A 16,288-nucleotide genomic window follows, 5' to 3' on the forward strand; every position below is an offset into this window, starting at 1 on the left:
TTTAAAATAATTATATATAACATAACACACATACATAAACATATTTAACTCTGTAATTATGTAAACAGTGGCTTTGGGGGAAGCTAACATATTAGGATAAGGTGGTCAATTTTAACTCTGTTTGGGAGGGGCTTCTATTTTATGTGCACACACTGTAGTACAGATTTGCACATACTGCTCACAGCCTTACTATACGTAAGAAATACCTCAGTGTTTACATACCACAGTAAAATAAAGTACTGAACTTAAGAGAATTTGTGCCAATTTTTGTCAGTTTGACAATTTTACACTTCCCTTAATACTGAGTATACTTGGATTAAAAAAATTATAGGGGACTGAGCAATGGCTCACTGGTTAAGTGCACTGGATGCTCTTCCAAAGGACCCAAGTTTGACTCCTAACACTCACATAACAGCTCACAACTGTCTCTAATTCCACTTTCAGAGGATCTGGTGCCTTCTGGACTCCACAGGTGCCAGGCCCATAAATAGTACATAGACCTATATGCAAGTAAAAGAAGTATCCACATAAAGTAATAATGAAAAACTTAAAATACATAGAGATAATTCTCACCAACAGTGATCATGAACCAAAGGTTTGAGTCTTTGATAATGTATGTGTCAGTTTTGAGTCTTTGATAATGTATGTGTCAGTTGGGCATGGTGGTACATTCCAGCACTCAGGAGGCAGAGGCAGGCAGATCTCTGTGAGTTTGTGGCCAGCCTGGTCTACAATGCAAGTCCAGGACAGTCAAGGATAACACAGAGAGACCCTATCTCGGGGGGGGGGGGGGGGGTGGCGAACAAAACAGAAAACAAACCAAAACAACAAAAGAAAACAAATAAACACAAAATAGAAAGAAAATGTATGTGTCAATACCCTAACGTTCCCCCCTCCCCATACAATAGAGTATTTATAGGAAAACAATTAAGTCATGGGAGTGGAGCCCTCAGGAATGACAATAGCATTTTTGTCAGTCATCTCAGGAGTACTTTCTAGCTCTACTTCTATTATAAGAGGGTACAATGAGAAAGACCATCTGGAAACCAGGAAGCATGTTCTCAGAGATACCCATCTGCTTAGACTTCCCAACATGCAGAACTGTCAAATCAGTGCTTGCCATGTAGTTCAGCCTGTCTGTGATGCTCTGTTAGAGAGGTGTGGGGTTTTAATGCAGTTGGCCTGTGCATATGGCTTTCTATAGAGGTTGCTCTACCCCTCAGTATGTTTGAAAATGTGGTTGTATTTGGGAGGGGAGGTTAAAATAACTGTAAAGTCTTACTATCATGTTTTTTTATTTTGTAAATTATCATTTATTTATTTATTGTGAAGGTGGAGAAGGGATGTGCCCAGTCCATGGTGCACATAAGAAAATCAGAGGACAAGATATGGAAGTATGTTCTCTCCTCCTACCATGTGGGTTGTGGAGTTCAAACTCAGGTTATTGGGCTTGGTGGCAAGTACCTTTACTCACTGAGCCATCTGCTGGCCCATTTTACTAGGGAGATGTTACATTGCTAAAATCTGGTGGTGTGCAGGAAAATAAAGCCATGTTCACATGGCAAACGCCTCTGAGACATATGCATTGTTTTTTCTTCCTAAGTTGTTGTGATGGTACCAAAGTTGATCCCTCCCTTGAAAATTTACTAACATGCAGTTGTATTTGAAATTCAATATAAATTATAAGAGTCAACTTCTTTTTTTATTTTTTATTTTTTATTTTTTTAATGTTTTTTTATTAATTTATTCTTGTTACATCTCAATGTTTATCCCATCCCTTGTATCCTCCCATTACTCCCCCTCCCCCCATTTTCCCATTATTCCCCTCCCCTATGACTGTTCCTGGGGGGGATTACCTCCCCCTGTATATTCTCATAGGGTATCAAGTCTCTTCTTGGCTACCTGCTTCTTATAGATGGACCGTTGGATTGACATATAGCTGTTTGAGGTTCTACAGCCACCTCTATTCATCAAAGTCTGACTGTGAACAAGGCACCCAGACTCTTTTGACTTGAAGACCCTATAGACAAAGAACTTACACTAAATTGTTTCGAAGGTCTCTTACATCTTTCATTTTCTCTGTCTCATGTTGCTGCCCACCTCTACATAATAAGACAAATGGCAATTAATATAAACCTAATGAATTAAAATGCTGTCAGTGTCATATCGGTTAAGTCCTGTGACCTTACTGCAGTTCTACTAAATGGTTGCCTAATTCTGAGCATGTTAATCACTCTGTGACTTAATTTCCTCAAATGTTAAAAGAAGAAAACAGGTTAGAAATGTCCACTTCTGCTTTACTAGCTAAAAGAAATGAGCAATACTGTGATGTAATTATAAAGCATGGAGATAATAAGAAAACATGTTGCTCCTTTTCTGTATATATTCATAGATAGATGAATGCAATCATTTGGGGGAATCTCAGAGTTTGTTGTAAAGCAAGAGAAAACAAGAGGGATGCTGAGCCAAGGGTTTCTCAATTCAAACTGGCACCTGACTAGTTGAATAAGTTAACACTAGGAATTGTGTTATGTGTCAGGGCTATACAGTACGCGCCTCAAGAGTCTTAATCTTAGGAAGTCATTCCTTCCAGAGAAAGAGACTTTGACCATATTAGATGTGATCTTATTGGATGTATTACTTACTGCTTCTTTCTAAAACATTTACAGTGTCTTCTTGCACGAAAGCATATGATGGGGTAGACAGGATAAAGCATACGAACCACGGACAGAAGTTGGGAACAATATGCTAGTTATAAAAGAAGGCCTCCCGGTAGCATACTGCCTTAGGGACTGGCAGGAAGTGAAAGGAATGTCGGGAAAATCTGTAAACCCACAAGTGCAGGGTCTTTAAAAGAGCAATTGTATGTCTTTTGCATATTCTTCCTTTCAAACCTAGGCAGATTATACAAGGCAGGTATGTGGCCCCGGCCAGAGGCTTAGAACACTGCTGAGAAGTTTCAGTTAAGCATTCCAAGGAATGTAGGTCAAGACCTTGACATTATCTCTCCCAAGGTTGTACCTGAAATTTCAAAAGCAAAACTATCTATGCAAAACAAACAATAAAAACCCTCTTCTAGTCTGTCTGGGTGCCATTCCTTCTTTTTGAAATATCCTTTGCTCTCTTCTTCTTATGACCGACAACACACCCTACAAAGCATGTGCACCATAAGATTTGAGGCCATTTTTGGTATGGTAACTGTCCAAGAAAAAAATTCAACTGCCCCCAGCATCCCGTATTCATTTCCCCCACCACAAATATTTCCCTCCCTTCCCTTTTCAGCTGGCAGCTGAAATTTTACTTCGAATTTTCAAGTAACCCTAAACCATATTAGGTATAGTAACGGACCATCTAAGAGCCTCTTTGTTGTTCTTACTGAAATGTTTTCAACTTTCTGCATTGAACAGTGGATCGAGGTATCTATCCGACATTTAGAAATTCTTCGAAATGATATTGAGTAGCCTTAAATTGTCCTTGCCCAGTTTCTTAAGCAATCAAGAGTATGCCTCTGGCCCTGCCAATGTCTTATGATAATGTACTAAATTCCAGTCTTAACTCATATAATGTATGCCCTTGAAGTCATGCCAGCCAGCAATAAAGTAATGTCTCATTTTCACCTTTACAGTCACATTAATGACTAACCTTTTAATTTAAAAAAAAAATGAGGTGGAAGTTGACAGATTTGAATGTAAATAGTTAATGTTACCTAGGAAGGGGATCTATTGAATTACAGACATCTCTGGAGTATACGGTATCCCCAGACCTCTCTTAATAGCGAATGGTGAAACCAAAGTACCAGGTCTATTTTAAGCTGTTCAATTTTGACATGAGTGCGCCCTTTATTCGGCATAAATATGGCATTCATGGAAAGATGAACTACACAAGGTGCCAAAGAGCTGGGAATCCCTCCCAGTGTGAGGCAGAATAGGCAATGTTTGACTTGCACCACTTCTCCCCTCCTTCCAGCAAACAGAACACTACCTTGCCTCTGCCTTCTGCTTCCCACCCTTTCCTGTAATAATATTGTACAGTCCACTGTTTGTGCTTTATGAGGTACCAGAATTTTAAAATGACCATTTATTTTAAAGAGAGATTTTTTGGGGGGTATTCCATTACAAGTTCTCCTGAAACCTAATGATTGCTTTCCTTGTCTTCCAGTCGGAACGACTGGCTTTGGTACAGGGGTGGGGAAAGAAAGTGAAGTGTGTTACATTTATTCGAAAAATATTATTCCTCCATGATTTGAATTTTCTACAATGAGAGTCTGAAGAGTTTAGTTATTATATTCCTGGCTGAATTTAGATTAGTAGTGTCTGATTGAAAAAAGCAGTTCAGTGTTAATTCGTAATGAGTGCTAAAAAGCAAAGGCACAATTCGCATAGCTGATTTCTTTGGGTGTTTGTATTCTCATTTTTTATAGTCACTGTGCAACATATGGAGCAATGTAAAGGCACTGCCATACACATATATATTATACACACACTGTATTCCTTTCATTACCCCTGATGCCCCGGTTTTTAGTCTTTCTATCAGTCCCCATTGTTCCTGCAGAGAATTTTACTCCATAAGTGGCAGATTCCCTTTTCCTCATGTGACAATAGCTCTATTATCCTTCACACACATTTGTTAAATCTTGAACGTTACTTTTAGAACCTTCAGAATTTGGAGCTAGTATCTAGGTCAAAATGCTTCCCTGATCTTTCAAGCTAAACCGTTTATTTGTGTGTATGTGGGTGGCTTGCTTGTAGACAAGATGTCATATAGCCCAGGCTGTCCTGTAGCTCAAGCTAGCCTCAAACTGTTTACGTGGCCAGAGGTGAATGTAAACTTCTGACCCTCCTGCATCCATCTCCCGAGTGCTGGAATTACAGGCATGTGCCTCCACAGCCAGTTTATGGCTGTTGATCTAGCTCAGGGCTTTGCTCATTAGGTTCATACTCTCCCAGCTGACTTACACCCCTAGCCTGCACACTCATCATTTCAAGCCTGTGCAGCTACGCGACATGACTCTTTGACTCTCTTTTTCCCTTTCAAGTTATTTTTCTCCCTTGTTCAAATGTTGGTTTAATGAGCTACTTCAGATAACTAAATGATCCCTATGCTTCAAAACTGCAATTTTGGAACTCTATTTTTTCCCAATTTTTAAAAGTATATGCATGTACATGTGTTTTCTCCTTAAGCTGCGCGCCGGCCCATTTGATGAGTTCCAGATCGCCACCATGCTCAAGGAGATTTTGAAAGGTCTGGACTATCTACATTCTGAAAAGAAAATTCACCGAGACATTAAAGGTATACAAAAGTCAAATAGAAACCTGAGAAAAACAGATACGTTTGGGGGAGACTGAGAGATATTCATTTTGTTTTGTTTTGTTTTTTGTTTTGCCTCCTAGCTGCCAATGTCTTGCTTTCAGAGCAAGGTGATGTTAAACTGGCTGACTTCGGAGTTGCTGGCCAGCTGACTGATACACAAATTAAAAGAAACACCTTTGTAGGAACTCCATTTTGGATGGCTCCTGAAGTTATTCAACAGTCTGCTTATGACTCTAAAGTAAAGTATCCCCTTTATAGTTGGAATTAATCGTATATAGCCTCATTACTAAGCTTTTTAGTTTTTCCTTCCTTTTCGCATGTGCTTCTGAAAGAAGAGTTATGTTTTGTTTCTTAATGATAAATTCCATTCGTGTTGGTAACATTTGTACCCTGTTTATTTCAATGACTATTCGTTCCACTCAGGATAAAACCTACAGCCCTTACAGTGACATATACGGATCCCTGATCTTGGCCATTGTCTATCTATCCACCCTTATCTTCGACCACTGTCATCTGTACTCTCTTTGCTTCAGCCATCAGGGCCTCATTGTTCCTCAAACACAAGTACCTTTTGGCCTCAAGACTTTTCTCTCCCTTTCCCCTGTGTCTGGATATAACCTTGCTCCCCATGAGCTCTCTGCACAAGCATCTCCGGCACAGAGATTTCTCTCCCAACCATCCTGCGCAAACATGTAGCTCCTTTCCCTGCTTTGGTCATTAGTCCCTTATTTGGCTTTTTTCCCACAGAGCTTATCCCATACGACATTATGATATCCATTTAGCTGTCCCTCTTATTAGAATGTAGGGCTCTTCAAGGCAAGGACTTTCATCCGCTTTAACAGTCAAGTAGTGCTGTGCGTGTTGCAAAGTAAGAGATTTCAATTTTTAATTCACAAGTTCTATTAACTAAAATGATTATAATGCGCCACATTTCTTGAGATCCGTCAGTACAGGATTTGGGGGGCCAGCATCCTAGAATGGAGTTGCAAGGTGATGAGTGGTTTTTGTTACTGTTTCCTTTTTAGGCTGACATTTGGTCTTTGGGAATTACTGCTATTGAACTTGCCAAGGGCGAGCCTCCGAATTCTGACATGCATCCAATGAGAGTTCTGTTTCTTATTCCAAAAAACAACCCCCCAACTCTTGTTGGAGACTTCACTAAGTCTTTCAAGGAGTTTATTGATGCTTGCCTGAATAAAGATCCATCCTTTGTGAGTACAAACTGTTATTGCTACTGTTGGTTTTCTATTGTTCCATCTACTTCTCACAAAGATGGCTTCTTCTGTGGTAGAGACTACAGTGCTTTTTTTCTCCTGTACTTCTGATTCCACTCTGTTCTTCAGCAGATCTTTGCTCTCTTTCCTCCTCCCCTATGCCGTCTTTTTAAGTTTCCCAGCTATTTGATCATTTTCTGTTTCAAGGACAAAATTTGGGAAAATAATTTATTTTTATTACATACTTATTAAAGTACACATGACCTGTTAGTAATAGAATTGACTTACTATATTATAGTTGTTTTAGTGTTATTAACATGAAACTGCTTTTCACTCCTGGTGATTAGAAATATACAAGTACTGTCTAATATTGCTATAACTATTTTTATGTTAACAGTAAATGTGCTAATATTAATGAAATACTGAAAAGAACATACTCCCCAGAGCACTTGGTGCTTATATACAATAAGAATTAATGTTTGACAAGAAAAGTGTATACTAAGATGTGGGCAGACAGTGACAAAAGTAGGGAACCAAAGGATGTACAGATGATAACAAAATTATACCAATTTTGCTCATTTGCATGAATTTTTAAAAATCACAGTCAATGTAATAAAAGTGTCTTAAATTGTTTTGACAATTTTAGATGTTTACATTCTAAGTCCTACTATTTCTGAGAAGGCTTTGCTTACTAGTATGCTGGTGTGTATCCTAATTTCTGTCTACTGCGCTTTAACAAATTAGGGTGCTAAAATGGTGAATTTAATGCAGCTACCTTAAGCCACTTCAAAACATAGAATTGTCTTTTTTCCTCTTTAATTTTAATCATCCTCATGTAGACAGACATGATTTTTATAGATTTCAGTTTAATAAGTCAAATGGCATTTTACCACCTATCTTAATCCCAAAGAGCCTCAAAAGAGTCATGCATTCTTTCTTTCTTCTGTGTGTTTGTGCCTTAGCGTCCCACAGCTAAAGAACTTTTGAAACATAAGTTCATTGTGAAAAATTCAAAGAAGACTTCTTATCTGACTGAACTGATCGATCGATTTAAGAGATGGAAGGCAGAAGGGCACAGTGATGATGAATCTGATTCTGAGGCCTCTGACTCGTATGTACACATTCCTGCAGGTTTTTGTTTTTGTTTTTGTAGGCAGTCCATTTTCCTATGCTCTTCCTTTTTTCAATGAGCTCACATGCTTGCTTTAGACTAGGTTATATGTCATGTTTTGTGGGCTCACTTCAGCCACCGTGGAGTTCCTGTAGTCTATGTAATACAGTGGATTGGGAAACATGCTTTGGAAGGGAAAAGCTCTGCTTTGAAATGGTCTTGGTCTAACCCCTAGTGGATACTTGAGTATATTACAAGCTCTTGGAATAGGATTTGATCAAAGGTGTACTACTCGTCCTCAAGAAGCAAAAGGGCCATGATCTCATATAGTGATGGCCGGCTGCTTGACCCTTTGGAGAGCTGATCTCATGGTCTTTCCTTCTTCTTGGCCATGGAGCAAACTGTGATGAGACTTTACCGTGAATTGCTGGACTTATTGATTTAAGTTTGCTCTTTATCCAGTAGAATAATTAGTCTTAAAAACAAAAACAAAAACAAAACAAAACAAAACAACAAAAACATGGCGGTACTTATGTTACCAGTTCTGCTTCTGTGCACTTATCTTAATTTCAGTAGGAGAGTCCAAGGGATGCACCAGGACTTAAGCCTCCAAAAAGGCAGCAGTTTATTTCTTCACACAATATTGTCAGGTTCCTGCATATATGAGAAATTGCTTAACACTTAATGAATAAACTATATCATGATAGTTTGTGCTCCGTCTAAGGCTCGTTCACCTTACTTTAAAACACACAAGACCTGCTACTGGAGATGGTGACTTGGGCATGGGAGAATGACACTATTCACACACATGGCTGTCCACAAAGGATTTTGCTGAACATTAAGAGCTCAGAAATGCTGCTGGTCTTGAGTAAAATAGCGTACCCACCAGAAACTAATATCAGATGCTCTGTTGTACACTGACTGTGTAGCCAGTGGTATGGTGAGCTCCTCGGAGTCTTCTTGCACTGATTTGGTTTTTTTTCCATGCCAAATCACTTAGCATCTTTGCCATTTCTTTAGGGAATCCACCAGCAGGGACAGTAATACTCACCCTGAGTGGAGTTTCACCACTGTGCGAAAGAAGCCTGATCCAAAGAAACTACAGAATGGGGAAGTATGTTTATGGATCTTGATTTACTCAGCAGACAAAGTAATATATGTCATCATGTCGTCTTCATATACATGTCATTGTAATGTCTTATCTGATCATGGCCTTCTGGTAGACTTTTAAAAAATGGTGTGATGCTATTTTAGTGTGCAAAACTATGAAAATTTAATTTCCCTCCACACCTGCCTGCCTCATCATATGTATAATATGTGTTACTTATCACTAATTGTGATCTCATTATACCATAAAAAACATGTAAATGGCCACTGTTATTTTTAACATTCACTCCATGTAGAGATATGTAAACCCAGGGAATCAGATATCTATTGTGATCCTAGATGTTGGGGGACATCCACTGATGGATGAGAATTTGTGACAGGAACAAAGCAGAGGGACTGGCCTTATCTTCAGTCTTTTGGAGGTGGAATTCAAATTGATTCACATTTGTCAAATCACTAAGGAAAGCATGAGTGATTATTTTAATTTTGTGTGTGTAATCTGTATTATTTCTTCAAAGGAGCAAGATCTTGTGCAAACCTTGAGCTGTTTGTCTATGATAATCACACCTGCATTTGCCGAAGTAAGTGTGGGTTATTTACTATTCCATATCTTCCTCAAGTAGCAGGGCATTTTAAATGTTATAGCCATTACTCTTTTTCAGCTTAAACAGCAGGATGAGAATAATGCAAGGCGAAACCAGGCAATTGAAGAACTTGAGAAAAGTATTGCCGTGGCTGAAGCTGCCTGTCCTGGCATCACAGATAAAATGGTGAAGAAATTAATCGAAAAATTTCAAAAGTAAGTTTGAAGTGTCATTTGCAAATTTATGTTGACATTTTGGATGTTAATTTACAATGTAACATAGTTATTTTGATGCAGTTATTTACTACGTTTTTTTCCTACAAAATCACTTTTTAATAGTTGTGTGCTTGGAGCTGGAGAGATGGCTCAGAGGTTAAGAGCACTGACTGCTCTTCCAGAGGTCCTAAGTTCAATTCCCAGCAACCACATAGTGGCTCACAACCATCTATAATGAGATCTGATGCCCTCTTCTGGCCTGCAGGTGTATGTGCAAGCATAACACTGTATAATAAATAAATCTTTAAAAATAAAGTTGTATGCTTGAAAACAGATTTGTTTCTTGCAGAAAGAGAGGTGAGGACCAACTGTGAGTGTGCATGTCTGGTATACACATGTATGCACATGGGTATATATGTGTAAATTCTCTCACACATGGGCCTGTGTAGGAAAGAGGTCAACACTGGATTTATTCCCCTATTACCCTCCACCTTATTTTTTTGAGTCAGGGTCTTTCACTGAAGCCAGAGTTTGCCCTTTGAGCTAGGCAAACTGTCCGGTGACCCCCTGGAATATTCTTCTCTGCCCTCCAAAAAGGAAGTGAAGTGGACCCAGTCACACCTGACCAGAATTTGGGTGCTAGGGATCTGAATTCTTACACTTGCACTTGCACTTCCAGCATGTCCCTCTCTGAGCTACTTCCCTGGTCCAGGATGAGGTTTTGAAATGACTGTATTCAGACTTGGGAAAGTAATTTTGTACTGAACCGAACAGCCCATGTGTTGCCCTGTTAAGATGAAAAGAGACAAAAGGTCACTGACTGTGTTCTTATATGGGCACATGTAACATTACACATCTTTCCGTTCTTAAGAATCCTCTCAGCATTTGCAGGAACACCATTATTCTGATCATTTCCAGTAGCAAAGTTTCTACATTTAAACCCTTATGAAATGCTGATTAAAAGATTTAGAGGAAAAGTCAGTAACAGATCCCTCTGTTTGCATTTAGTTTCCCGTCTTGTCTCCTATTGGTTTGATTTTTGTTCAAAAAGTTCTTGATCTGAAATTTCTTAAACAGGACTTTTGTATGCATACATATCCATTACCTTAAGTGAGTTCAAAACATGATTGAACAGATTTTAACTTTAAACCCATTATATTTCTTCTTGTCCCTTCTTTAGATTTCCTAGGCCCACTGAGCACAAGGTGAAACTAAAAATGTGGCCTATAAAATCCTTCTTAATTAATCCGTCCAATAAAAGCCTACTGGGGACTCTGGAGCTAAACCATTCTTAAAACCCTCTGGTTCTAATAGTATTCCCCCATCTCTTTGCCTATTTACAAACAAATCCATTGCAAGCTGTGAAATGAGATGCTGAGGAGTTTTTGCCCTTTTGTACCTTTTAACATCTATCTATGTAAGATTCAATAGAAAGAATTTGTCTCCTTCATTAATTGTAGAGTTCATGAGTGAGAAAAATAGATGACTTGTAAAATTATATATTGATTTATACTTTTCTTAATTGCATAGGTGTTCTGCAGATGAATCCTCCTAAGAAATTTGTTGTCATTATTGTTGGCTTGTGTTTCATATGGACCCAGAGAAACCCACCAAAGCTATGTCAACCTTAATAACGCTTATTATTAACTCATGAGCTCCATGTGCCTTTTGGATCTTTGCGACATTGAAGATTTAGAAGAAGCTATTCAGCTATTTTGTGATGGTGGCTATCATTTTGTATTTTAAAGAGGTTAGTTTGTAAGGAATAATTTTAATACTATAGTTTTGCCTGTATTGTAGTAAATGTTGAGATACAGTTTTCTGATTTTAGGTACCATTATTTCTTATGTTACTGGAAGATATGTTGTTTGGTTTGGAATCTTCAGTTAACTGTACACTCATACAGGTCTTTCAATGTCATCCTAATTTTCAAACATTTGTAAGGCATCAAGCTTCATAAAGTATCCTTTTTTCCCCCCCACACAGGAATATTCTAAAAATGACTGTTTGTAGTGGGGTAGAAATAAGGAATGCCTTCTTAAAACAAGTGTTTTTAAGAAGCTCTTGGAAAAAAAAACACCTAGAAAAGTATTGATGTTCCTAACAAGTTATTCTGAATTCCAGGCAGCTCCATGTTTTATCACATTCGAGAACCTTGTCTTTGAAGCATTTCCAGGCAGTACGTAGCAGCAGAAGTACCTCTTGGTGGATTTATCTCCTCTTTCAGAGGGAAGAATGAATTAATGCTTATTTAGCATAGTTAGACATTTAAAGTAATCTCTTATACCCAAGGATGGGGGTCTGGTTAGATTGGAGGTGTTAGTTTTGCTTTGATGAGCTCAAATCACATTTCACATGCTTGGATTTTAGAAAACTTTTAACAACCTTTTTGTCTTGGGACTAAATACCTGATCAATGGATGTAAACATAACTTCCCACCAGCATCTTTTGCCATGGTAATGCATTTTCATAGAAATTATTTATCCATTTTGCTTTATAATTATCCACACATAAGCACAATGTGCTCAATTTTGAAAGGGTATTTAAATGAACTTTGTCCAGTGCATATGAAAATACCATAGGGCAGAATAATTTCTCTTCATGCAACGATAACATAGACTGTACAGTTAATTTTCAGTTCTATTTATGGTACTGTTAAGTGGGTAATATCCTTTTTTTTTCTTAGCCATATAGATATATAATGCTTGCCTAGGTGCTGAACTGGGGCTATAGTTTTGTAGTTTTAGAGTTGTTGATACTGATTAATTTCAATAGCTAAGATTTTAATGTTTTTATCTGCATATTTGATTTTTGCACAAAACATTTTTAAAATATTTGAATAACTGCCAAATATTAAAAGAAAGATGTACAAGTAAACAATACAGCTCTTACTTGAAATGACCATTGCATCCCTTCTTTTAAAAGAGAAGTACAAACACTCGAGAAGGTGTGATATCATACGCCAAGAGCATTCTTTTCATTGGTGCCTATACGTGCTTTGAATTGATTGTATTTTGAAGTAATGATTTGGTTAGATTTTTCATCTGCTTTGTAACTGAAACTCAATTAGGTGGATTACATTCATATTTTTGTAAAAATAAAATCAACGAGTTCATAAATGGATTGTGTAAAACCTTACCACACCTGTGCATCTCAAATACAACCTGTATTGCTTAATCAATATAGCCTTAGCCCTGTAGATTGTTTCTAGGTGAAGCATATGTTGGTGTTTGGGGATTTTAAAAATAAATATTTAAATTTTATGATCCTTGATGACTGCTTTCTTGAAGGTGGATCTAATATGTTGTTCTAACCATTTTAAAACATTTCTCCTTTGCTACCTTTTTAAAAAATTAGAACATGTCCAAGGTTCCATTGAAACTAAAAGTTACTAAGAATTGACTATTTATTGCTAAACATGTATATCATGATGTCTTCCTCCTACCTTAACAAAATTAGTAATAACTCTTTAAAAAAATGTCTTCAGACAGCCCATTCAATGGTCTAATTACTATTTTAATAAAAGATCACATACTGACTTGAATTTTATAGTTCTCAAGAAAAGTATACATTTAGCAAAAGTTTTCAGAAATGATGCGTGTACATGCATTCAGTTAAATCACCATGCGCATACCATGTTTCAAAGGAATCAAATTGAGCTTAACACTGGGGTACATCACTGTAGCCCCCAGCACACAGGAGGCTGAGGCAAGGGTAGCATGAGTTGGAGCCCAGCTTCTGCTCCTTGAGGAACTAAAAAACAAGAGCCACACAAGAGACTGTTGGTTCACTGTCAGAACATGATGCCTATGCTGTCACTTTTCATGTCAGCTACCTGTCATTGCCACTTCTCACCTGTGCCCATACAGTTTTTCCTTGGCTCTGTCCTTTTTCCAGTCCCTAAATATCCTATTAGATATAGGCCAGAATCAACTACTTCTTCGTTTTATTAAAGTAAAAAGAAGGCCATATGTATAACTTCTTGAGTGAATTTTCCATTAGTCTTTATTAAAATAATGCCTCATATCCTTGTCTACATGCATGCAACCAAGACATGGCAAAAATAAGTTCTGGTAGGAGAAATTAATAAACAACTTCGCTTTGTGAACACTGATCCCATCTTATATAATAAGTTCGTAAGAAAAGAGAAATTAGAAGCCAAACACCATAATAGCCTCATCGAGCACACATCTGTCTTGAGAAATAGGTCTTATCCATTAATGTCCTGCATTGAGAATTCTGTTAAATCCTCTGCAAATTCTAAACATGTTCTGCTGAGAGGATTTATGCCACTCACCTATGTACATGTTATAAAAAATGACATTCGTAGTATATAACAAAATTGGTCACTGGGTCCCAAACAAGTTACAAGGAAAGAAGCCATTGTTTAGCATACCTAAACACAAAAATAACCAACGTATTCATGGACTACTAAAACACAACGTGGCAGTAGAAGCCAGTCCCATCCTCATTATTCTTCAGCATTGAAGAATGAATCTTCATTTAAAATGTCTGCACAAAGAAATGTAGAATGGTATGACACATAGTTCCCTCACACTATCGTAGCACTGGGGAGGAGAGCGTGTGTTCCAGACTCTGTTCAGAGGAAATAAATGAATGAAGCTCCCGGAATGAGGCAGCCCGATCTTTCGTACCATCTTATCATCAGTTAGGATGATGAAGGAAAAGGGGTGTCAAAAGGTTTTTACATCTAACCGAAGATGGTAACGTGACCCTGGACCGGAACCGTTCAGAGTTCATGTTCTTTTACGCTAAGAAATAATTGCACGGCTTTAGCAAAGTCCTATCATCAGCACCTGGTGTGGTGAAACAAATATCTTCCTCCTCTTCATCTAGCTGCAGACTGCCAGAAGACAAGCGGATTCGGGCCCTAGGTGACTTTGTCCCTTTGCCATACAAAGGGTAGTAGTCTGGTTTAAGAATTTCCGATTCTGAGTCACTGGACTCACTAGCTACATACCTTTCTGCTGAGCTTTGATCCATTAGAACTGCTGGGAACTCCTGCTCTTCAAATGTACATGTAAACAGATCTGTTTTACGAGTCAGAGCAGGACAAGGCCCTAAAGGTCTAAATTCTGACCCAAAAGGAAAACGCATAGTTTTCATGTCTGATTGGCTCTGAGATCGTTTAGGAGTTTGCTCTTGGAGGTTATGAGCAAATGCATCATCTAAATGCAGGTCTTCCTCTTCCAGGTCTACACCGATACTACTCCTACCACTAGTTCTAGCCATGGCTTCTTGGAGTTCTTGAAGGTCTTGCTGTAGGCTTTTTATCCTCATATTCCTTGGGCTCCTTTTGGCCGGCTTTATTGCACTGGGTTTTACATAGATGTCTGGTCTCATGCTTTGCTCAGCCATGACTGGAGAGCGCCTCGGTACCTGGGGTGGCTTGTCCACATAAAAAAAGACTTGGGGAGGCGTAATATCAACCTGCTGACCAGTACAAGGAATATAGGGCACATCGGTGTATGCTAGCTGCCTTGCTGGACTTGCTTTGCTTGGGAAACAAGGAGATGTGCTGATGTGATTAGAGTTTGTTTGGAAGGAGCTTAGAGGACTCCGTTCCTCAAAGAAATCTATGGGATCAGGGTCCGTGGTAAAGACAGGGTCTGCATAAATAAAGGTGAAAGAGGAACTGCTTTGGGATGGATGAAGCGATGTGGGATCTGCCTCTGGTTTGGAACGCTCCAGCTCAGCTGCAAATGTCACCTCAACTGCAGAGTTCCTCCTTCTACTACTGTCCAGCGTAGGCTCGGATGCATGTACTCCATTCACATTTCGGTAGTATCCGCTGCCATATGTAAGTCTCAGATCTTCCACCTTGAGAAAGAAGACACATCGATGTCAGATGACAAAACGAGTTAGCTGGACTTGGCAAGGATCTTCATATATTACGAAAGGCTGACTTCAGAAAGTCATTTAAATCTATGATCTGTTCCACAGACGATAAATGTATACCATATGCCAAGCTGGATGTTAGAGAGCACATGCAGCATTCTTCATTCTTGGGGACATCCCAGCTCTAGACTCCACATTTTAGGTGTCTTTCAGGTACCATTAGTATTGCAAGCCATTCAGTTTGGTAGCTATATCAATGAAGTAGGAATCCTGCTCCTTTCTGCCTCTGACTAGCTGTGTGGACCTTAGGCACTACAGTCTAATGTTCCTACACCAGCCTCCTCCATATTCTCCATTAAAAAAAAGGAAAGAGTACACATAAAAAAGTGTAAAAGAGAGCTGTTACTGGCCTTGGAGATTCCTAGTTTAGACGACCCCTTTCATTGGTCTACCTCTCATGCCTTTTGGATAAAAATCATCTGTGATTTTCATGGAGGCATGGGAGTTTATGACACCTACAATTCACTTTTGTAGAGAGTGCCAAAGAAGAGTGATCAACAAAATTCCTGATTGAAGTCTCAAATGAGGCCATCATCCTACAGTTCCAGGGCACAACAGTATCCTGAAATTGTGTTACACAAGTAATCAACAACACCATACATCTTTCTTGAAGCTTTATAGTTTCCACTGATGAAATAACTGACTTTTAATTTTAAAATTATGAAGCCATAGAGATGAATCAGTGTCTGATTTTTTTCAAGATGTTAATAGCACAGAATGCAATTTGGAAGTACACCGGGAGTTTCCATTGTACACGGGACACATCAGTTATAGTTTAGTGAATAGCTATTAGTAGGAATGCCTGTGCCAACAGACCTCTTCAAGAGG

At 38.6% G+C, this 16,288-nt stretch overlaps 2 protein-coding genes across 2 annotated transcripts in view; one reads left to right on the top strand and one right to left on the bottom strand.

Annotated features, from left to right (window-relative positions):
- Stk26 (serine/threonine kinase 26) overlaps nt 1–12,787 on the top strand; it is a 52,441-nt gene extending 39,654 nt beyond the window's left edge. The window contains exons 5-12 of the mRNA XM_051141193.1: nt 5,181–5,289; nt 5,391–5,548; nt 6,336–6,521; nt 7,487–7,635; nt 8,656–8,749; nt 9,261–9,323; nt 9,405–9,541; nt 11,072–12,787. Of these exons, the coding sequence (XP_050997150.1) occupies nt 5,181–5,289; nt 5,391–5,548; nt 6,336–6,521; nt 7,487–7,635; nt 8,656–8,749; nt 9,261–9,323; nt 9,405–9,541; nt 11,072–11,096 (921 nt within the window). The 3' untranslated portion in view covers nt 11,097–12,787. The remainder of the gene's footprint in view (nt 1–5,180; nt 5,290–5,390; nt 5,549–6,335; nt 6,522–7,486; nt 7,636–8,655; nt 8,750–9,260; nt 9,324–9,404; nt 9,542–11,071) is intronic.
- Nucleotides 12,788–14,240: 1,453 nt separating this feature from the next.
- Nucleotides 14,241–16,288, bottom strand: part of Frmd7 (FERM domain containing 7) — a 54,098-nt gene continuing 52,050 nt past the window's right edge. Inside the window, exon 12 of the mRNA XM_051141194.1 lies at nt 14,241–15,382. Coding sequence (XP_050997151.1) covers nt 14,309–15,382 — 1,074 coding nt within the window. The 3' untranslated portion in view covers nt 14,241–14,308. The remainder of the gene's footprint in view (nt 15,383–16,288) is intronic.

The sequence above is a fragment of the Acomys russatus genome, chromosome X (assembly GCF_903995435.1).
Source record: "Acomys russatus chromosome X, mAcoRus1.1, whole genome shotgun sequence".
Taxonomy (NCBI): domain Eukaryota; kingdom Metazoa; phylum Chordata; class Mammalia; order Rodentia; family Muridae; genus Acomys; species Acomys russatus.